This window comes from Culex pipiens, chromosome 2 (assembly GCF_016801865.2).
Source record: "Culex pipiens pallens isolate TS chromosome 2, TS_CPP_V2, whole genome shotgun sequence".
Classification (NCBI taxonomy): Eukaryota; Metazoa; Arthropoda; class Insecta; order Diptera; family Culicidae; genus Culex; species Culex pipiens.
Genome location: NC_068938.1, coordinates 172246872 through 172268536, shown reverse-complemented (window position 1 = coordinate 172268536; position 21665 = coordinate 172246872). Strand labels below are relative to the sequence as shown.

The following is a 21665-nucleotide window of genomic DNA, read 5'->3' as shown; positions in this document are numbered from 1 at the left end:
GAACACCCTACATGCTATACATTTTTAGCAAGGTTATCAAAGGCTTTCCAACGAGCCCAAAACATCGAAGATCTGATAACCCTATCAAACGTTTTTAGTACATAAGTGCTATTCATACACTTTTTTAGGCCGGATCACAGATATTTCCATGAAAACGTTGTCCGGATCTATCATGCATCGTTGGATAGGTAATCAAAAGACCTTTCTAACGAGTCTTAAACTATGCAGATCTGATAACCCTATCAAAAGTTTTTAGCACATAAGTGTTATTTATACACTTTTTTGAGGCCGGATCTCAGATATTTTGATAAAAAAGATAAGCGGATCCATCAAGCGACCCACCGTTAGATGTGTAATCAAAAGACCTTTCCGTTGTGCCTAAAAGATTGAAGATTTGAGAATCCTATCAAAAGTATATTAATGTGAGGAAGGCATCAACCACCTCAAGGTTGATAAGTAAGGTTTTTTTTTAAAACAAATTCTCTGCAGCTGCCCAGATTTAAAACATACATAGTTCATGAACAACAATTCACCATTACCGGAAATGTTCTTTTTTTCTTCTTTGTACTCATTTTAGTTACGTCACCCACAGTTGGGTAGCGTTATCCGAGAGAATCAAGAAAACGATCTGGTAATATAAAGGTACTGTGCATATTCTCATGGGTTAGTTTTCAAAAAATAAAATCATCAACCAAACACAAAAAGAGTCATATCAAAATCGTGCCTCTGCCGCATTGGCCCCACAGTTTGATGACTATTAGATGGTCATTTTTGCCCATATAAGCCACTCAATGAGAGGAACTGTTTCAATGAACAAATGAACTCAATTCCGCGGTGGTTCACCCGCGAGAGATTCAGTCTTCCATTTTATCTTGGTAAAACTAATCGCTCGGCTTTCTATTCTGGGTGTGTGTTCCTGTTCAAGTAAACAAAAATCAAGTGAACTCAAGATACTGACAATAAAACAATAAGTTTGTCACACTACTTCAAATCAAGACCTTTTTCCGGTCTCAGAAATGCTATAAAAAATGTCATTCAATTGTGTTACACGTTTAGTTCCACTTCAAAGGTGGAATCAACGTTATGAAGTCCATCGTCTTCATTCTGGCCATAGTGGCATTACTTCCCTTTGAAGCCTCCTCAAATGAGTCAGATTCAGATGTTGAGCTTTCCGTGGATCGTCTCCTACAACTCGTCAAGCTGAAGTAAGTTTCGCCACCAATTTCAAGAACACCGCACCATAGCCCTCCTCCCTTCCAGATTGGACGAACTGTTCGTCGAGAGCCGCGAACAGGTCGAGCAGCTGCTGACCGAACTGGACCATCTACGACAGTCGGTGGAACACGTGGCCTGGGCGACGAACCGAGTCGAGCGAGCCGTCCAGAAGGTCCAGCTGGACAACGACGTCCTGGTGCGGAACGTCAGCCTGCTGACCAGCCAAACCGAGTGAGTAGCTATTGCGTGTGTTTCGAGTGTGGAAGATGTAATCAATTGCTCTTCCCAGCAACATTATCCTCAACCAGCAGTACTGCGCCAACCACGAGGCGCTAAAAAATCTGTTCTTTGAACTGACTCCAAAGTGTTTGGGCAATCAAACGGTACCGCCGATTCCGACCCCATCCTTACCAACGACTACTGATTCGGCTGATACTTCGACGATTGCCGAAGATCTCGTCGTGTACGAGCGATGTTCGCAGGCTCCTCCGAGATCAGCAGTCTACCGGCTGCGTCGCCAAGACGGAACAGTGTTCAGCGCGTTCTGCGAGCAGGAACGGTTCGGCGGAGGACTGCTGGTGTTTCAGCGTCGACTGGATGGTTCCGTGGATTTCAACCGAGGCTGGAGCGAGTTCGTGGAGGGATTTGGCGATCCCGCCGGGGAGTATTGGCTTGGGTTGGAGACGCTGCATCAGACGGCACCAAGTGCGACGGAGCTGATCATTACCATGAAGGACTTCTCTGACGTTGAGGTGTACGAGCAGTATTCGAGAGTGTGGTTTGAAACGGAAAGATACAATTATCGAATCAGAATTGGTGAACGAGGAACCGGAACAGCTGGAGACTCGTTTTATATCTACTATAGTGAGGACTTCTCGACGTACGACCACTACTCCAACAGTGCCCAGCGGGCTTGTATTACTTCGCTAGTCAGTGGATTCTGGCACCATTCGTGCAACACAGCTCGTGAAAGGTATTGTCGATTTCTTATCTAACTACGCTGTTTACAAGTGTTATCTCGTTTTCAGGAACAATCTCAACGGAATCTATGGACGTGGGCAAGGTACGAAGGGTGTTTGGTGGGGAACCTTCGGCCATCTAACCGTCCAAAACACTTCTCCACTGAAAACGGTGCAAATGATGATTCGCAATTGATTTTAATGTTGTTTAAATTGAAGTTCCAAAAAAGCTCAAATAAATATCCTGGAAAGTATCTAATTGATTCAATCCAAAGCCATTTCCCAGCAATGGACCATTTTCCTGGAGCGAAACCCCGCTAATTGGCCATTGTCGAACTTAATTAATTCCAGCCCGGGAGTTATTGGCTTGGCAGTTGAGTCTTCGACTCAAACTCAAGGCTCAGCGAAGGTGCCACCGGGAAACGGTGCCAATTTGTTTAGTCTAACTTTCAACGCTCGCTCGCTCGTCTAATTCGATCGGTTTAAGTAGCTGGTCTGAAGGAGCCTTCACGGAAAGTGCGAACGAGATCCGGAAGGTGGGAAATTAAAACAAATGGGATTTGTTGTTTAGCTGGGACTAATTCAAAGCAACTCTTCTAGCGAAAACTTTTGAAAGTTGTTTTTGGGACAAATCAATTGGGTACTTAACTGCCCATGATCGCATAAATGTCCCATATGCATTTTCATCACTTTTGAGTTATTGATGCAGTTTTGTTCAAAATCGTGTGCTCTTTCAAAAGAGCATATAACATCCAGTACTTTGTTCTAGAAATCAAGAGGAAATCCTGTTTTTTCGTGAAAACTTAACACGTAGCCTTATGTGTGGGACAAACTTCCCTTGCGTTTTTCTCAGCTTGCTGTTTTTGCATATGGGACATTTATGTGAACATGGGCAGTAAAGCCCTATGTCAATTTTTAAGTACAACGGTAAAAAACACGATTAAAAAGCATTTCTGATCACTTTTTTTTCATTTTAATGCAAAAAAAAAATTGACAAGACAACATTTTTTCGATGGATCAACTATGGTCTCCTTGGAACGAGCTGTCAAGTAGGAAATTTTCTGTCAAGAAGGACCGCGAGGATAATTTTTCAAAATTGATTTAAAAATCCATTTTAAACTCTTTGTAGTCGTACAAAGGGTCATTGTACTCAGAAAAATAAGCTTTATCGCTGTAAACAATAATATCAGCAATCTAAGCTTCATTTTAGGACCCAATTTATAACACTTCTGAATTACTATTCTGTATATTTTTGGTACGTCACATAACTTCCTTAAAAAAACAAAAAAAAAACTGTTTATAATTGTTAATTGTAGTTTTAATGATATTTTAAATTCCATACAATTTTATAAAATAATGCAAACTTTATTTTACACGCAGCTGAATTACGGTTTTGAATCGATTATCCGAAGGCCTTGGAAAATTTCACTTCGATAATCGAATCACAAAAAAATACATTTTTTTCTGTATTTTTTTACGCAACAAAAATGTGGTTGAAAGACTTGTTAATAAGTGTTGAAACAGAGGGAGTATTTTTTTCTCGTTTATTTTTGTCGGACAAGGCAAGAGATGTAGAGTTATAAGTTATTCCAAGTGTAGAACCTACACATAAAATGAGTAAAGCAAGTTTAGCGTGTTGGCGGAGAGATCTGTCAAACGAACGAACGAACTGGAGCGAGAGAGTAAATGCCAACCGGCAGTTGAGATTGGATTGCGGCATGGAGCTGACGTGTAGAACCTGTAAAACGGAGTGAATATTTTACAATGATTATGTATTTACTTGCTGAATGTCTAAAGTTCTGATTATCATTCAGCATGGTTCGTAATGTTGTTCTTTTTTTTTGTTTTTCAAGCAGTTTAAAAAAAATTATTAGGTCCTTTTCGGTAATGGGACCTAGTAAGGACCGAATCGGCTTTTGTAATGACATTTTACTTAAAGCCAAGTGTAATTACAGAGGATTTTGTGTATAAATGTTGATGGGATTATATTATAATAGTATTATTATCTCCTGTTTTTAATTTTTGGTGGTACATATATTGTAACAATAGCCTTTAATTATTGCACCACTCATAATTATGCTGTTGAAAACAAAATACTAGAAAATGGCCCCTTTCTAACAAAGTCTATTTACATTTCCATCATTACCGCGCTTAGAACACATTAATCCCAGTAATTACGACCATCAATCGCTCGGGACTGCACACATGTTCGCACACACACACCCACGCACAAAATTAATGATTGCGCAATTCACACAAACCTTCTCTCCGCACACATTGGCGGCGGCCCACTGATGGATTCACGGCCCCGTCGAAAGGGCCAACCCTTCTTTGGGGGAAGGGGGTGGGAGGGAACCATGAATTTGCCCCATTTGCGTGTTGAACAACCATGTTTACCATTATTATCCGCACCTGGGACCTCGGAGGTGTCTGTTTGAGCAAAGAGGCGGGGGGAGGGGGTCTTCTGGGGGTGGGTGGTGATGATCATCTGTTTTGCATCTGACGCCACCGCGCGGCACTGTGTGGTGTGTGAAATGCACTTTTGCACCTGCGAGCTTGCACCCTTCGTCGGTGGAATGGTCTGTTAGTGCAAGTTTCGAAATTTACAAAAAAAAAAAAACTGAGTCATTTCAACTTTTGAAGATTCCTTTCTCTTTTTTTTGCTTGCTTGCCAAATAGAAAATATTTGTACTTTTGATTTCTTATTTTCCTTAAAATATTTTCCAATACATCATGTCCAGATTTAAAATTTCTGGAGTTTTTTTTTAAAAGGTCCAAAAAACCAAATTTTTAGTTATTGCTTTTTGGGTGTTTTTTAATACCCCTGACTCAAGGCGGTTTCAAAAACACCCAAAAAGCAAAAACTGGAAATTTGGTTTATTGGACCTTTTTTAAAAAAAAATCAGATTCATAGCTAACAATACCGTTGAAATGATCTTCTCTAAAAAAAATATTGTTTTTGAGTTTTAAAGATCTCAATTCGTTTTGAAATCGTATGCAGATTAATCATCATTAGAAAATTGATCGGTTACTAATGAATTTTGCATCCTTTTGAAAACTAATTCTTAAATTTGACCTTTTTAAAATTATGCATACAACTGTAAAAAAAAGCAAGGCAAGGATTTATAATGAATAAAACAATAAATTGCTTATTCATGTGCCTTAAATTTTTTTGTTTGTTTTTTTTTTGCTAATTTGTTTTTTTTTTGTTTGGCGATTACAGCAGTCCTATCCGCAAAACGGTTGTCCAAAAATTTGCGTTTTTTGACGATTTTCGCAAAAACCAAATTTAAAAAAAAAAAAAAAACATATCTCCGGAACGGCTGACCAATTTTAGCTCACCGCATTGCAAAAGAAAGGCAACAAGTTTTCGGGTCGTGGGACAAAAGAGCTCACAGTTGAATTTGTTTATCTAGGGGAAATATGCCCTTTCTAATCAAACACCTATCTTCATCATATGAAGAGTTTGATGCTCGATTAAAGCTCCAAAAATACTATTTAGGCTATAAACTTACCAGCAAAAGCACCGCCTCAAGTAAGCACGCAAGTTTATGCCATTTACTGGCCAAAAAGATCAAATTTAACGCACTTTAGATCCTAATTTCTATTTTGCGAGACCTTTTCTCATCATTTTGTTGGCACACACATCCACACGCAAGATGCCATCAATATCTTTTCGCTTGCGCTAACGTTTTCATAGCGCTTAAGATATAAAATTGCTTCCAACTACCGGAAACGTGTTCTTTTGCACATTAGTTAGTCACTCACTTGGAAAAAAAAACCCGAAACATGTAAATAATTAGCAAGCTCCATCAAAAAAACAAACGCGCTAAGTCTTTTGACGTTTGAATTTTGACGACCCATTCCAATCGAAGGCTGAAGAAAACCGAGCAAGAAGCGAAGGCAAATAAATAACAAAGGGTGGCCACCAACACCACCAGCAGCGCTTGTGGTGTTGCCAGGAAACTTTCTCTATAAATGCTACTTTTCGTGAGTGTTCGCTTAAAATTTCATCACAATTGGCAGCACTAAGCAGACCCAAAAGAGCGCTGGAAGAAAAAAATAACTAAGCTGAAAAAAGGAAAATGGACGTGGCCCAATGCACTCGACTGATTAGAATGCATTTGGGATTTTTTTTTAAATGCTTTTAAAAGGAATAGCATTACTTTTAATAAAAGTGAAAATAAACAGTAATGTTCACAAAAAGTTGCTCTACTCGTTGGTGTACTTGGTTTTAGTAAATTTCAAGGAACACTCCAGATTATCCAGCATCATTCAAACACGACCGCTTATTAGGCTTAAAATGTGTATATTTCCCCTAAGTATTTGTCTTCGAAAGCCTAACTAATCACTAGGGTTAGTGATTTTTCACGCTAGAATGAATTTTATATTCTTAATTGTTTATTTAGCAAAAAAAACTTAACTTGTGATTTTTAGGCTGAACATTTATTTTTTTATCGGGACCATCCAATCAAATAATAAAATTTTGGAGAAATTTAATGGGACCAAGAAAAAAAGCTAACATATTCCCGAAGTAGCTGATTTTTAAGATTATGATAATATTTTAAAGCCTTAGATACTTATTCTTGAATAAATCGAGTTTAAATAATAAATTTTCTTTTGAAATTCTCCATTTGAAATGAAATGGTAGTCAAATTGTTAATACACGGAATTTACCTAGCATAAGATAATAAGTTTTCAAAAATGAGTTTTCACGAAAAAAAAAATGCTAATAAACTCTTTGAATATTCAAAATGATTTTAAAGAACCCAATCGTGTTGAAAGTGACAATAACAATAAATGAAAGTAAATGCATGTGTATTCAATTGGTTTCACTTCTACTTTCATTTAAAATTTCTAAATATTTTGTCTTTGTCCCAGAAAACAAAATATACTTAAATATCAAATCGAAGCCTTTGTTTTTAATTTGAGGCAAATTTATCCATAAGTTTATAAAAAAAATCGCAATTACATGCTACTGTGAAAAAATATAGATCAACTGAAACTTAAAAAAAAAACTCCCGCTGCGGGTATTTCCAGTTTGTGGTTCCTAAACTCAAAATACGGAAACATTTTTAAAGTGCCAAATTTAATTTTAAGCGTTGAAATATACAAAAATACATGGGTTCTCTATGCACAAAAACAGCATACTGAAAAAAACGCTTTTGAAGTTTGTCCCACAAATAAGGCTAAGAAGTGTTAAGTTTCCCGATAAAGTGGATTTCCTCCTGATTTCTAAAACAAAGTACTGGATGTTATAGGCTTTTCTGAAAGATCACACGATTTTGAACAAAACTACATCAATGACTCAAAAATGATGAAAATGCATATGGGACATTTATGTGATCAGGGGCAGCATAAAACCTTTTGAAAAAGTATGCGAGTTGTGTAATCCTGAAAGAATTTGTCTTTTTTTGTTTGATTTTTTTTTTATTTCATTCTTAGCATTTATTTTTATTTAAAGTTGTAACAATTTTGTTTTAATGTTTGTGTTTTTTTCAAGCACATGAGTTCAAAATGTATATATCACGTTTTTGCAACTACATATAAAACCTTTGTGGAGCAAAAAAAAGCTAAATTTGATATTTTTATGCTTTTTTTTTAATCCTTGAATTTCACGAAATTTCACGGAAATTGTGAAATTTCACGAACTTCACGCTGTGCGCTAAATCGTGAAAAATCACTTACCCTACAATCACCTTTCTTTTGATACTAAAATTGGTTCAGCTGTTCCGACGAATTTTTGAAAATTGTGTTTTTTTTTCGAAAATCGCTAAAAACGCTTTTTTTTGACAACCTTATTATCGATAGGTAGTTGGTAGCATTATTCTTTTTAAGTTGAACATTGAGATATTAATAATTTTTGAGAGACTGCTCTCTCGAATCTGTATTGATGGTGTAAATATTCTCCCCGTTGTGGAATTTCCTTTAGAAAATGGGCTAATAATTGATTTTCCATTAGATTGGTTCAATGTAGCGTCTCTTTCCCGTCAATTTCAGGAACGGTAGAAGAGCTTCTAAAAAGTGTTTCCAAAGTCTATGAATATTTTGAAAAGAAGTTAGTCTAAGAAGCAATTTCAATTTGACTTGAGCGTTTTATGATAACTTAGTGATTTTGAATTTTCAAAAATCAAGCGAGCTCAAAGCCGGATTTTAAGGCACTTTTATGCCGAAGACTGCGAAGTGATTTTACCACTTTGAATCATTAGAGTTCAAAACATCGTCACACTTTTTTTTGTCAAAAAAGTATTTCTGAGTTGATTTTTAATAATATGGTGAAAATTAAATAGTGCATATTTAAAATATATGATTTTTTTTTTTAAATATTTTCACTAATTGTGAAACATTAAAAAAAATTACAATTGCGAAAATCGACCATTACTGTTACTTTGCTTGATGCACCCAGTCAGTCCATTGTGGGTAGGTGCCATTTCCTCCCCCCAGGGATCTCCACCCCCTCCCCGATTGACCACGAACCACGACGGGACGGGACGAAAAAACAATCGCATTCATGCATCCCATTAGTCGGACATAATCAATTTTGCATTTGGTCAATGCAAATGGGACGGGGGGAGGCCTTTTTGTTTGTTTTGTTCGGATTGTCGGTGTGCGTGTGTGTCCTTTTACAGCGCTCGACTAACAATGAGTAATGGAGCTTTATTCGGGATAAATGTGAGCTAATTGGTGCGCTTTTTGCCAGATTGAAGTTGACTAATTGTTTAAATTTACTTTGACGAAGGTATCAATTACGGTGAGGTGATTTATGAAGCTTGTTGGTGAAGTTTAGATATTTTGATGAGTTTTGGTTAGCCTTAAGTATAATTTCTTAAATTGAAGTTTCATTTTAAACTTTTATTAAAATTATTAATTTACCCTTCTATTTAGAATATAAAATTATTCAGGATTTTAGAATGTTGAACAACTGTAATATTATTAAATTAATGGGATGATACAAATAATATGCTAAATTCTTTTTAAATATATTTAAGATATACATTGAAAAAAACACTAAATAATAAATAAAAAAGAAATAATTGCAACTTGACTCAAAATTGTTGTTCAAATTTTAATAAGATTTTTTGTTTAATTTTATTTAAAAAACAATTCTTTTTATTTTAAAATTGGTTCTCAATTGACAAATTTAAATTGAAATGCATGAAATCGATTGATATTACCAAAAACTTCTTTGTCATCTTGAAATCAACCATAATTTAATGAATAAAAATCTATTTTGAAATATAATTATAATTAAAGTTATTTTCAGTATTGCTACATTGAAGTTATTTTTGAAGTAAAATTTGTTCTCAGAGTTCATACATACAAAATAATATAAAAAAAAAAAAAGGTAAGATTAAAACTTCATTCGTTCAACCTCATAAAAAATAAATCTCCACCACGATAAACCCGCTCCGAAAAACAAACAAACAGAAATCGCTGCAAAAACAATTTAATCCTCGCGGTCCGTTTCCGGACGGCAACTGGGGAATAAAAAACAACAAAAAAATATTGGAAAAACGCATCCTAACCGAAATAAAACCAATGCTGGCAACTTAATGATTCGAAAATGAGGATTACAGTCGTGCCTCGGTTTAGCACCGCATATGGGGGATGCAAAACCGAGGCGTGCATAACCGAGGCACAGAGCTTAGGGACCATCCATAAACCACGTGGACACTTTAGGGGGGGGGGGGGGGTTATGGCGATTGTCCACGATCCATACAAAAAAGTTTTTATTTGTATGGACAATTGTCCACGAGGGGGGGGGGGGGGGGTTGAGATTCCCAAAAAAGTGTCCACGTGGTTTATGGATGGTCCCTTATGGGATTTTGGCTATATGGGAGACATTGGCTATAATTCTATGAATAATCATGCAAACATCAAAAAATTATAGTGTTTTGGAATCGGGATGATGTCAGCTATCCATTAAAATTATTATTTCATGAAAATTTTCACAAAAATACGTATTTTTCCTGTATTTCGAAAATGCATTTTTTTTTCTCTAAAAAATCCAAAAATATATTGTTATTGCAATATGGGTATCAAATGATCAGGTTTTTTTCATACATTTTGGATGTAATAACAACATTTTTAGAAAATACTCCAAATTTTCACAAAACTACGTATTTTCGAAAAAAAATACTCAAAATTTCAATTTTTACAATATGGGTATCAAACGATCGGGATTTTTTCATACATTTCGAATGTAATAACAACATTTTTAGAAAATACTCAAAATTTTCACAAAACTACGTATTTTCGAAAAAAATACTCAAAATTTCAGTTTTTACAATATGGGTATCAAACGATCGGGATTTTTTCATACATTTCGAATGTAATAACAATATTTTTTGAAAATACTCCAAATTTTCAAAAACTACGTATTTTCGAAATAAATACTCAAAATTTCAATTTTTACAATATGGGTATCAAACGATCGGGATTTTTTCATTAATTTCAAATGTAATAACAATATTTTATGAAAATACTAAAAATTTTCACAAAACTACGTATTTTTGAAAAAAATACTCAAAATTTCCGTTTTTGCAATGTGGGTAACAAACGATCGGGATTTTTTCATACATTTCGAATGTAATAACAACATTTTTAGAAAATACTCAAAATTTTCACAAAACTACGTATTTTCGAAAAAAAATATTCAAAATTTCAGTTTTTACAATATGGGTATCAAACGATCGGGATTTTTTCATACATTTCGAATGTAATAATTTTTTTTGAAAATACTCAAAATTTTCACAAAACTACGTATGATACCCATATTGTAAAAATTGAAATTTTGAGTATTTTTTTCGAAAATACGTAGTTTTGTGAAAATTTGGAGTATTTTCTAAAAATGTTGTTATTACATTCGAAATGTATGAAAAAATCCCGATCGTTTAATACCCACATTGTAAAAACTGAAATTTTGAATATTTTTTTTCGAAAATACGTAGTTTTGTGAAAATTTTGAGTATTTTCTAAAAATGTTGTTATTACATTCGAAATGTATGAAAAAATCCCGATCGTTTGTTACCCACATTGCAAAAACGGAAATTTTGAGTATTTTTTTTCGAAAATACGTAGTTTTGTGAAAATTTTGAGTATTTTCATAAAATGTTGTTATTACATTTGAAATGTATGAAAAAATCCCGATCGTTTGATACCCATATTGTAAAAATTGAAATTTTGAGTATTTATTTCGAAAATACGTAGTTTTTGAAAATTTGGAGTATTTTCAAAAAATATTGTTATTACATTCGAAATGTATGAAAAAATCCCGATCGTTTGATACCCATATTGTAAAAACTGAAATTTTGAGTATTTTTTTTCGAAAATACGTAGTTTTGTGAAAATTTTGAGTATTTTCTAAAATTGTTGTTATTACATTCGAAATGTATGAAAAAATCCCGATCGTTTGATACCCATATTGTAAAAATTGAAATTTTGAGTATTTTTTTTCGAAAATACGTAGTTTTGTGAAAATTTGGAGTATTTTCTAAAAATGTTGTTATTACATCCAAAATGTATGAAAAAAAACCTGATCATTTGATACCCATATTGCAATAACAATATATTTTTGGATTTTTTAGAGAAAAAAAAAATGCATTTTCGAAATACAGGAAAAATACGTATTTTTGTGAAAATTTTCATGAAATAATAATTTTAATGGATAACTGACATCATCCCGATTCCAAAACACTATAATTTTTTGATGTTTGCATGATTATTCATAGAATTATAGCCAATGTCTCCCATATAGTCAAAATCCCATAAGCTCTGTGCTTCAGTTAAGCACTGGGCCGTGCTTAACCGAGGCAGCTGAACGGTGCAAAACCGGGGCAGTGCAAAACCGAGGCGTGCAAAACCGAGGCATGACTGTATACGGGTTTCGGCTTCGGATGCGTTTTCGGTTGTAGATTTTTTTCGATTTTGTTGTTTTCTCTTGCAACACTGCCGTAGAATGAATCCTTTCATCTGGGGCGATACATTTTTGCTGAACTGAATTTTCATTCAGGCGATGAATTGGTTTTTCATAGGTTGGTATGATGCAAAAAAGTTTTTTTTCGATCTTCAAAAAGATTTGTGAAAAAACAGTTTTATTAATTTTTTAAAAGCTCTTTAAAAAAAACTTAAAACAAGAATTCTAATATTTTTAAGATGTTTGTGCTTTCATATTTTAATGCATTTCAAGTTTTTGTTTGTTTTCGTTTCTTTCTTAAATTTATGTTTCTTTTTAATTTTTATGTTTAACAAGCCATACCCGACAAACTTCGTTTTGCCTTTTTTCGTTTTTTTGCTTATTCAGCCTCCTGTGATCAAAATTTGATTTTACGCAAATTTTCCCATACAATCTGCAGATTTTCCGGAGTCGGTTCCAGAGTGGCCAAAGTTGTAACTTTTTGGCGTAAGAACCTTCCTTGGACTTATACGAACCCAACGCAACAAAGAGCACCTCGATCCGACGTTCCGTGTTGAATTGATTCGCGTTCGAACAAAACCGTCGAAATTTTTTATATATATAGATTTAAATTTAAGATATTTAAAAAGATTAGGTTTGCAAGAAAATTTCAAAATATTTTTTTACCAATTAACCCTTTCTGAAGGCAAATTTCACAGCCATTTTTTCCCTCATGTGAAATTCCACGTTTGATTTCCCCCGGCAAAGACAACAATCCTCGCCCGGTCGGTGGAGATTTTTAATCAAAACATTCTTCGCCAAAATACCGGACAACATTTTATCGTCCTAGATAACATGGAAGAGAGTGAGAGAGGAAAAAAAAACCCAGCCCGGAACCGGAAAACGAAAGAGCTGCTGCTGGCGAAACCCGGGTGAACCAAACATTCCCGGGAAGGACACGCGATCTAGGGTGGGGTGACCAATAGTGAACCTAAATTGAATCATTTTAAACTTTGGAAATATTGCAATAAAGCACTCATTATTTCGAAATTGGCTTCACTGAATCTTTTGAAAAATAGTTACTCAACCCTTTGACTCAATCCCAACACCAAGCTTCAAACATTCCAAAAGAACAAAAAAAAAAAAAGACGATAGACAGCAGACAACATGTCGAAGGCAGATTTAAAGACCCAAGGCCAAACAGGCTGATTTGATCCTTCCGGGAATCAAACGCCAGCAGGAGATATGATAATAATGATAGCTGCCAAAAGCACGCTAAAGGGCCATTCCACAGAGCTTTTGTGAAGAAGATATTCGAAAGAATGGAATTTCAACAGAATGAATGAATCAAATGAATCGAATGAATCAAATGAATCAAATGAATCAAATGAATCAAATGAATCAAATGAATCAAATGAATCAAATGAATCAAATGAATCAAATGAATCAAATGAATCAAATGAATCAAATGAATCAAATGAATCAAATGAATCAAATGAATCAAATGAATCAAATGAATCAAATGAATCAAATGAATCAAATGAATCAAATGAATCAAATGAATCAAATGAATCAAATGAATCAAATGAATCAAATGAATCAAATGAATCAAATGAATCAAATGAATCAAATGAATCAAATGAATCAAATGAATCAAATGAATCAAATGAATCAAATGAATCAAATGAATCAAATGAATCAAATTGAAAAAAATGCATCAAATGAATCAAATGAATCAAATGAATCAAATGAATCAAATGAATCAAATGAATCAAATGAATCAAATGATTCAAATGAATCAAATGAATCAAATGAATCAAATGAATCAAATGAATCAAATGATTCAAATGATTCAAATGAATCAAATGAATCAAATGAATCAAATGAATCAAATGAATCAAATGAATCAAATGAATCAAATGAATCAAATGAATCAAATGAATCAAATAAATCAAATGAATCAAATTGAAAAAAAATGCATCAAATGAATCAAATGAATCAAATGAATCAAATGAATCAAATGAATCAAATGAATCAAATGAATCAAATGAATCAAATGAATCAAATGAATCAAATGAATCAAATGAATCAAATGAATCAAATGAATCAAATGAATCAAATGAATCAAATGAATCAAATGAATCAAATGAATCAAATGAATCAAATGAATCAAATGAATCAAATGAATCAAATGAATCAAATGAATCAAATGAATCAAATGAATCAAATGAATCAAATGAATCAAATGAATCAAATGAATCAAATGAATCAAATGAATCAAATGAATCAAATGAATCAAATGAATCAAATGAATCAAATGAATCAAATGAATCAAATGAATCAAATGAATCAAATGAATCAAATGAATCAAATGAATCAAATGAATCAAACGAATCAAATGAATCAAATGAATCAAATGAAATGAATCAAATTAATCAAATGAATCAAATGAATCAAATATTCAAATTTGTCAAATTAGTTAAATTTTTTAAATAAATCAAAATAAATAAGTTAATTAAATCATTTCAATTAATTAAATTTATTAAATTATTAAAAAAAAATAATTTAATTAACCAAATTTATTAAATAAATCAAATTAATAATAGAATTAACTAAAGAAACTAAAGAAAATAAAGAAACTAAAGAAACTACAGAAACTAAAGAAACTAAAGAAACTAAAGAAACTAAAGAAACTAAAGAAACTAAAGAAACTAAAGAAACTAAAGAAACTAAAGAAACTAAAGAAACTAAAGAAACTAAAGAAACTAAAGAAACTAAAGAAACTAAAGAAACTAAAGAAACTAAAGAAACTAAAGAAACTAAAGAAACTAAAGAAACTAAAGAAACTAAAGAAACTAAAGAAACTAAAGAAACTAAAGAAACTAAAGAAACTAAAGAAACTAAAGAAACTAAAGAAACTAAAGAAACTAAAGAAACTAAAGAAACTAAAGAAACTAAAGAAACTAAAGAAACTAAAGAAACTAAAGAAACTAAAGAAACTAAAGAAACTAAAGAAACTAAAGAAACTAAAGAAACTAAAGAAACTAAAGAAACTAAAGAAACTAAAGAAACTAAAGAAACTAAAGAAACTAAAGAAACTAAAGAAACTTATGAAACTAAAGAAACTTAAACGTAAAACAATTTTGATGTTCAGCTGACGAGGCTAGGGTGTGTTCTACTTTGCAATTCGGTTCAATTCGATTAATACGATCTAAATGAAGTTGGTCAGCAAAATCCAAAACACCTCATAAATTACACGAAAATTGGCCTTCTCCACCGCAATCAACTTCAACTTCCGCGGCAAAAGTTGTAAAACGTCAAAAAAGAACCTGCCAACCCATCTCAAACACAGAGTCCATCGCGCACAGAACATCATCGTCCACGCGCGGAGATTCTAATCTGCGGTGAGGCCACATGAGCATCAACTTGGTTTGTAGCGAGCAGCAGATTGGCTGACATATCCTCGACAATGATTAATTGCTAATTAATTTACGGTTATAGCTGCTCCAGAGAGCCACCCCATCTCATACAATCTCCGGTGTGAAACGATGAGCTAAATCTGAGTTGCTTTGGAAGTGCACCGAAAAAAAATCAATTTTGTTAGAAATGTTATGGATTTTATTAAAATATTAAAAAACAAAGTTCAGAGAGTTAAAAAACAAACCTAAATTAAAATTCATTATTTTTTCTTTCCGTGTCACTGCCCTAACCCCGTCCGGAAATGTCCAAGAACAACACGCGCGGACACGGTTTGTCTCGGTCTCTATGTGTCCTTTCACGCGTGTACAGTTTCCACTCTCAATCCTCGTCATGTTGGGAGTCGCGAACAAAGTCCCAAGCCATGTTCGGCCAGAGCTGCCGTGCTAAGCTAGGTGAGGAGAAGTTGTGGCTCGGACGCCTTTAAATTCATGAAACCTGGAGGCGTTTTCACACGACTCGTGCGTGGTGTTATACAATGGCGGCCACACCGGATGAGGTTAAACCGTGGCAGGACGGACGGGCCAGATTGGATTTTCCCCGGGACGACTTGTTTGATGTCACGCGGCGGTGTGCTTTTGGACGTTCAAAGCTCTCCCGTGGAAGACAGGGGAGTTGAGGGGATCATTTTTCTTTATTTTTTATCATTTTTAACCATTATACCAATTATTTGAACCTAATCCTAAATAACAGATAGAGCCAAACTAGGCAGCTATTTTTTAAAGAAATTGGACGCGGATTGCACCGCGTGGCAGGTAAATTCTGCAACTGCAAACTTAAAAAGCGTTATCTTAAGAGAGTTTAATTGTCCCAACAATAAAAAAAGATGATACTTATGTCTGGGGAACACGATGGTGACGATTAATTTAAAAATAAATCGCATGTATGATGAGAAAATTGCATGAAAAGTTATCAATTGCACAAAATGCACCAAAGTTCAAATTCAGCGTCCAATTTCCATTAAAAATAGCTGTCGAGTTTTGCTCTATAATTTTTTGTTTCCAAGATATGGCCATTTGAAAACAGAGGTAATGTCAAATTTTGCTGAAATTTTGGATTCTTGCATGTTTCAATAGTATAAGAAGCATTTCTCCCAATTTTGATCATGATCAGAAAAAGTCGATTTCGAATTTGTACTTTTTTGTGTACAGTAGGCTCGAAATGACCCAAATAAATTCTTCTTGACTGATTTAAATAACAATGAATAAAATTTGTAACAGCCCCATTTTTGTGGCAAACAAGAATTTTAATTCTGATTGTATTTATATTGGTTAAGCGTTTGGCAAAAATGTTTTCAGAAATGTTTTGCAGCATAATTGTAATGTTGCATGTTTGAATCAATCTTGCTTTACTTTTTTTTTGTTTTTTAATTTCCCTAGCAGACGGTAACATCAAAATTCATGCCATTTCAAAAACAAATACTGTTAAAATAACAGAAACTGTTATGGGATCTTCTTGAAAAAGCATTTTTTGCATAAGAGTTTAATAACAGTTTATGTTATCATAACAAAATTTGTTATTGGTATGATATTGGTTGACAGCCAAAACAACTTTTGAATAACATTTTTTGTTATGGAAAAGTACCTCCAACTGTTATTGGGATGATCGGATTCGTTGTTAAAATAACAAAAAAATAATAACAAAAATGTGTTCGAAGAATAACTAAAAACTAAATATTACAATAACAATCCAATAACAAAAAAAATCATAACGACGAATAACAAATTTTGTTATAAATAACATTAAATGTTATTTATTTCGAGTTATTTCCGTCTGCTCGGGTTGGTATTTGTTTGTTGTTTTATTACAGTTATTTATAAGTTATTTTTTCTTGGCAGCCACTCTTACAAAAATAATAAAGATATATTCTAAAATCTGTATCTTGGAAACTTAATTTCTGATCGATTTGGTGTCTTCGATAAATCTTTAACAAAATATGTTTTACAGGATACAAAAATACAACTCTCGAGCACTTGCTCAGCAAGGACAAACAAAATTTGGCAGTATTGCAATTTTGTATATTATTGTTTTTTTTTAACTAATATTATAAATGGCACAGAGCACATTTTTTAGATAAATCTAAAAAATAATAATATAGTTTTTAAAAAGTGCGACGAAAACCTTGAACAATTATTTTTAACCATGAAAAATGTAGCAGAAAATTCAAAATAGTTTGATCATTTTGGCTAGACAAGAATTTTAAATTTTGTTTTCATATGGAATTCAAAAACGAAAAGTTAATAGTGTCTCTACAACTTTGTAGAACATTGTTACACTCTAAAAAATAACCCTGCAAAGTTAGAAAAAAACTCGAAATTTTAAAATGAAGATTCTTGTTCTAAATGAAAAAATGAACCTTCTGGGTCAATGTAGATTCGAAAAGTACATTAAATTTCCCTTAAAATGACATGTTCCAAATTTTTTTACAGTCGAGTAAAGGAAAATGGGAGAATTTTTAAAACTTTTTTAGTGTTTTTTTCGATGAAAAATACGTTTTTTCGGAATTCTAAGTACGCCATCAAATCGGGCGTCTTATTTTACATAAAAGTTCCTTCGACACCAAATTTCTATCTCATCACCGTTTCAGGCTGCAAATTATTGAAAACACCTCTTTTTTCGCATGTTCAAAAATGGAAGGGGTCGTACCGCCCCTCCGTGACGAGATATCAAAAAACGGACCTCGGATTCGTGATCAGGTACAAAAGTTACCCCTTAGGACAAAGTTTCACGCAAACTGCTGTGTGAGTTGGCGGAGAATTACCCACCTTTCAACAAACACTATGATTTTGGGTCGCATCATCTTCTTCTATGGTGAATCCAGATCAAATACCCTACTCTACTAACAAATTTTCAGGTTCCTGGCACTTTTAGGGTGTAAGCACAGGGTAAACCTTCCCTAGTAGCAACCTGTGCTAACTAACATTCCTGTCCCTTAAAATCGAGATCTACGAACTTTCAGCGCGTTCATACATGCTGTTGATAAGGGAAACACTATTAGATCGTCGAAGGCTATGATCAGTATTTCTGAAAAGATAATACGGTTCTGTTCGGCAACGGATGGTCTCTCATGCTCATGCTCAAAAACCCTTTTAAAGTTGCGTTAATGAAATTTCATTACAATAGATACTTGCACATAACAATGATTTGATTTTTTTAAACATTTTTTGGAAAATGTTAGTTTTCAAAAGCCTTTGCTCAAAATGTATTTCGACTGCTTTTTATGAAAATTTTATAGCAATATAATTAGTATTGAACATTTTCAAAAACTTTCAATTATATATCGAGAGTTTTGTTTTAAGATCATATAACATTTGAAAAAAAAACTATTATTATAGAACATTTTGAAATAAAACTCTAGATATGAACACTGAAACCCATTTGGACACCTCTGCACGTTTTCCATGGTAACCTTTCCTGGTTTTGATATCACGCACCGCATGACATCAGGGTTTGAAACACACTGTCACTGGTTCATATTTTTGCAAACTTGCCATCAAGCCAATCAAAACGTGAGCTGAAATTGTGATGATGCTACACAATAACACCCGTTAAGGGGTTACATACATGTAAATTGGCAAAAATGTCAGAGGTTGGTTTGAAAACACTCTTAAACTTTTTTTCAAAATCCGTTTTCAGTGCATTAACATATACATTTTCATCTATTGACAAAACAAATTTGAAGACATTTGGTTGTATCATTGCAGAGATATAGCTATTTGAAGTTAGCAGTTTCAAAAAACGGGTGCCATGATATCTCAACATTGCTTCGACCAAATCGGCTCAAAATTTTGGTGAAGACTCGTTAAACCGGTCCCGTGTTCATGACGAAGGCCGATTTTCAAAAAAAAAAAAATATAAAAAAAAGAAAAAAAAAAAATATTTTTCTGTTAATCATACAAAAAATCGCCAGTTTTTGATTTTTGTATTTATGGAAATTCAAAATTTCAAAATCAGGCTTCGTCATGCACACGGGATATGACTTGGGGGTCTTCACCCAAAATTTCAGTCAGTTTGGTCCGTCCCATCTCGAGATATCGTGGCACCCGTAAGTCAACTTGGTGTTCAGAGAAAAACGCTTAGAAAGTAAGACAGTTTGCTTTACGCATGGCAAAATTCTGAGCTTAAATTGTCACTAACTCAGTTAAATCATGAAATATCTTCATTTAACTTTCAGGAGTGATTGGAAATCATCTTTTAAGTGGATTCAAAAAAAAATCTGTAACATGAAATTTTGTGGTTTCTACATGTATCTAACCCCTTAATCAAAGCTCTGAATTTGTACCTTTTAGCATTTTTTTTTTTGAAATTTATCGAGTATTTATATCTTGTTGTGTTCGTCTTAAAATGTTTGTTTTATTTATCTTCAACTATTAAAATTTATCTCAAAATCTGTGAAATATCGTTCTATTATTAATTTAGCTTTTGTTTGGCTTTTTTATCTCATTTTTTTTTCTGCATAAAATAAATAATTATAAATAAGTTTCTTTTTGATGATTTATCATTTTCCTGCTTGAACTAAAACCTTTAACTTAAACCAGCGGCCGCCCATTTTTCCTGCTTCAACCTTCAATATATCGATAGCGGTGTGCTCTCTTATACTAACTGACATTTTGGTAGTTGCGAGAAAATCGATTTTTAAACTTTGAATTACTGTTTCTGGAAAACTATTTGACAAACAATTGTTTTAACAATTTTAAAGTATGCACCTGACATTACTTAAAGACATTGTGAAATATAAAAACTTTTGAAATGCTAGAAAAATTTTGGCAGAGAAAATACGAAAAAAAATCATGCTTGCAATTGGCACAAGTGTGTTTTGGGAGGTAATTTGTATGAGTTAGCACAAACGTGCACAGGGCTTTGGTACAAAAGCGTGCAAAGTAATTGTATTGTTAAAATAGTTCAAATTAGTTGTTTCAATGTTATTTTTTCACGAGTTGGTTAATTTAAGCGTAAGAAAAACATTTTATATCAAAACTTTTTTCAAACACTTATTTTAGTTTGAATTTGGTAGGAAAATTAACCTTTTGGAAAAATTAGCATTTAAATCAAAATTTTTGTATGAAAAAATTAGTGAAAATTTATTTTTTTATGAATATAATTGTAAAACCATCCATAATACATCAACTATGACGAATACTAGGTTGATGTATTCCTAAAAACTTAAGAAAATGATGTTGAAAAAACTTTTAGCTAGTTTATTTTATTTCAATTATATCATACGACCTTTCAAAAACGAATGGTATCCAAGGCACAAACCGTTATTTAGATTTATGGTGAATTGCAGTTGGAACAAGTGTGTCTCATGCAATGGAATCGATGAATGTATTGAATAGAACAAGTGTGCCCCAAATAAATTAAATACGTAATATTTTTAAGTATGGACGACCCATACAGTTGTGCCAAGTGTGCACATTAACTATGGGAGATGTTGTTACGTAGTTTTTTGCATGGACGACCCCTGCAGTTGAGCTAAGAGTGCACAACGACTTGAAGAATGTTAAAATTTGACTTTTAGGTTGGGCTAAGTGGGTAATGGGTTGGGGAAAAATGTTGTTACGTCGTTTTTTTTGCATGGACGACCCCTGCAGTTGAGCTAGGAGTGCACAACGACTTGAAGAATGTTTCAAACTGAACTTTCAGGTTGGGCTAAGTGGGAAATGGGTTGGGGAAAAATGTTGTTACGTCGTTTTTTTGCCTGGACGACCCCTACAGTTGAGCTAGGAGTGCACAACGACTTGAAGAATGTTTCAAACTGGACTTTTGGGATGGGCTAAGTGGGTAATGGGTTGGGGAAAAATGTTGTTACGTCGTTTTTTTGCATGGACGACCCCTGCACTTGAGCTAGGAGTGCACAACGACTTGAAGAATGTTAAAATTTGTCTTTTAGGTTGGGCTAAGTGGGTAATGGGTTGGGGAAAAATGTTGTTACGTCGTTTTTTTGCCTGGACGACCCCTACAGTTGAGCTAAGAGTGCACAACGACTTGAAGAATATTAAATTTGACTTTTGGGTTGGGTTCAGTGGGTAATGGGTTGGGGAAAAATGTTGTTACGTTGTTTTTTTTTGCTTGGACGACCCCTTCTGTTGAGCTAAGAGTGCACAACGACTTGAAGAATA

General features: G+C 33.6%; 2 protein-coding genes across 2 annotated transcripts in view; one reads left to right on the top strand and one right to left on the bottom strand.

The window, feature by feature from the left end:
* The window catches only part of LOC120428233 (zinc finger protein 39-like), a 487119-nt gene that overhangs the window by 43508 nt on the left and 421946 nt on the right, over nucleotides 1-21665 (bottom strand). The gene's annotated exons all lie outside the window — the stretch shown is intronic.
* LOC120424081 (ficolin-3-like) lies at nucleotides 1047-2433 on the top strand. The gene is made up of 4 exons (XM_039588095.2): nucleotides 1047-1205; nucleotides 1261-1446; nucleotides 1505-2188; nucleotides 2244-2433. The coding sequence occupies exons 1-4, from the start codon at nucleotides 1084-1086 to the stop codon at nucleotides 2368-2370; spliced, it is 1119 nt and encodes a 372-aa protein (XP_039444029.1). The 5' UTR covers nucleotides 1047-1083; the 3' UTR covers nucleotides 2371-2433.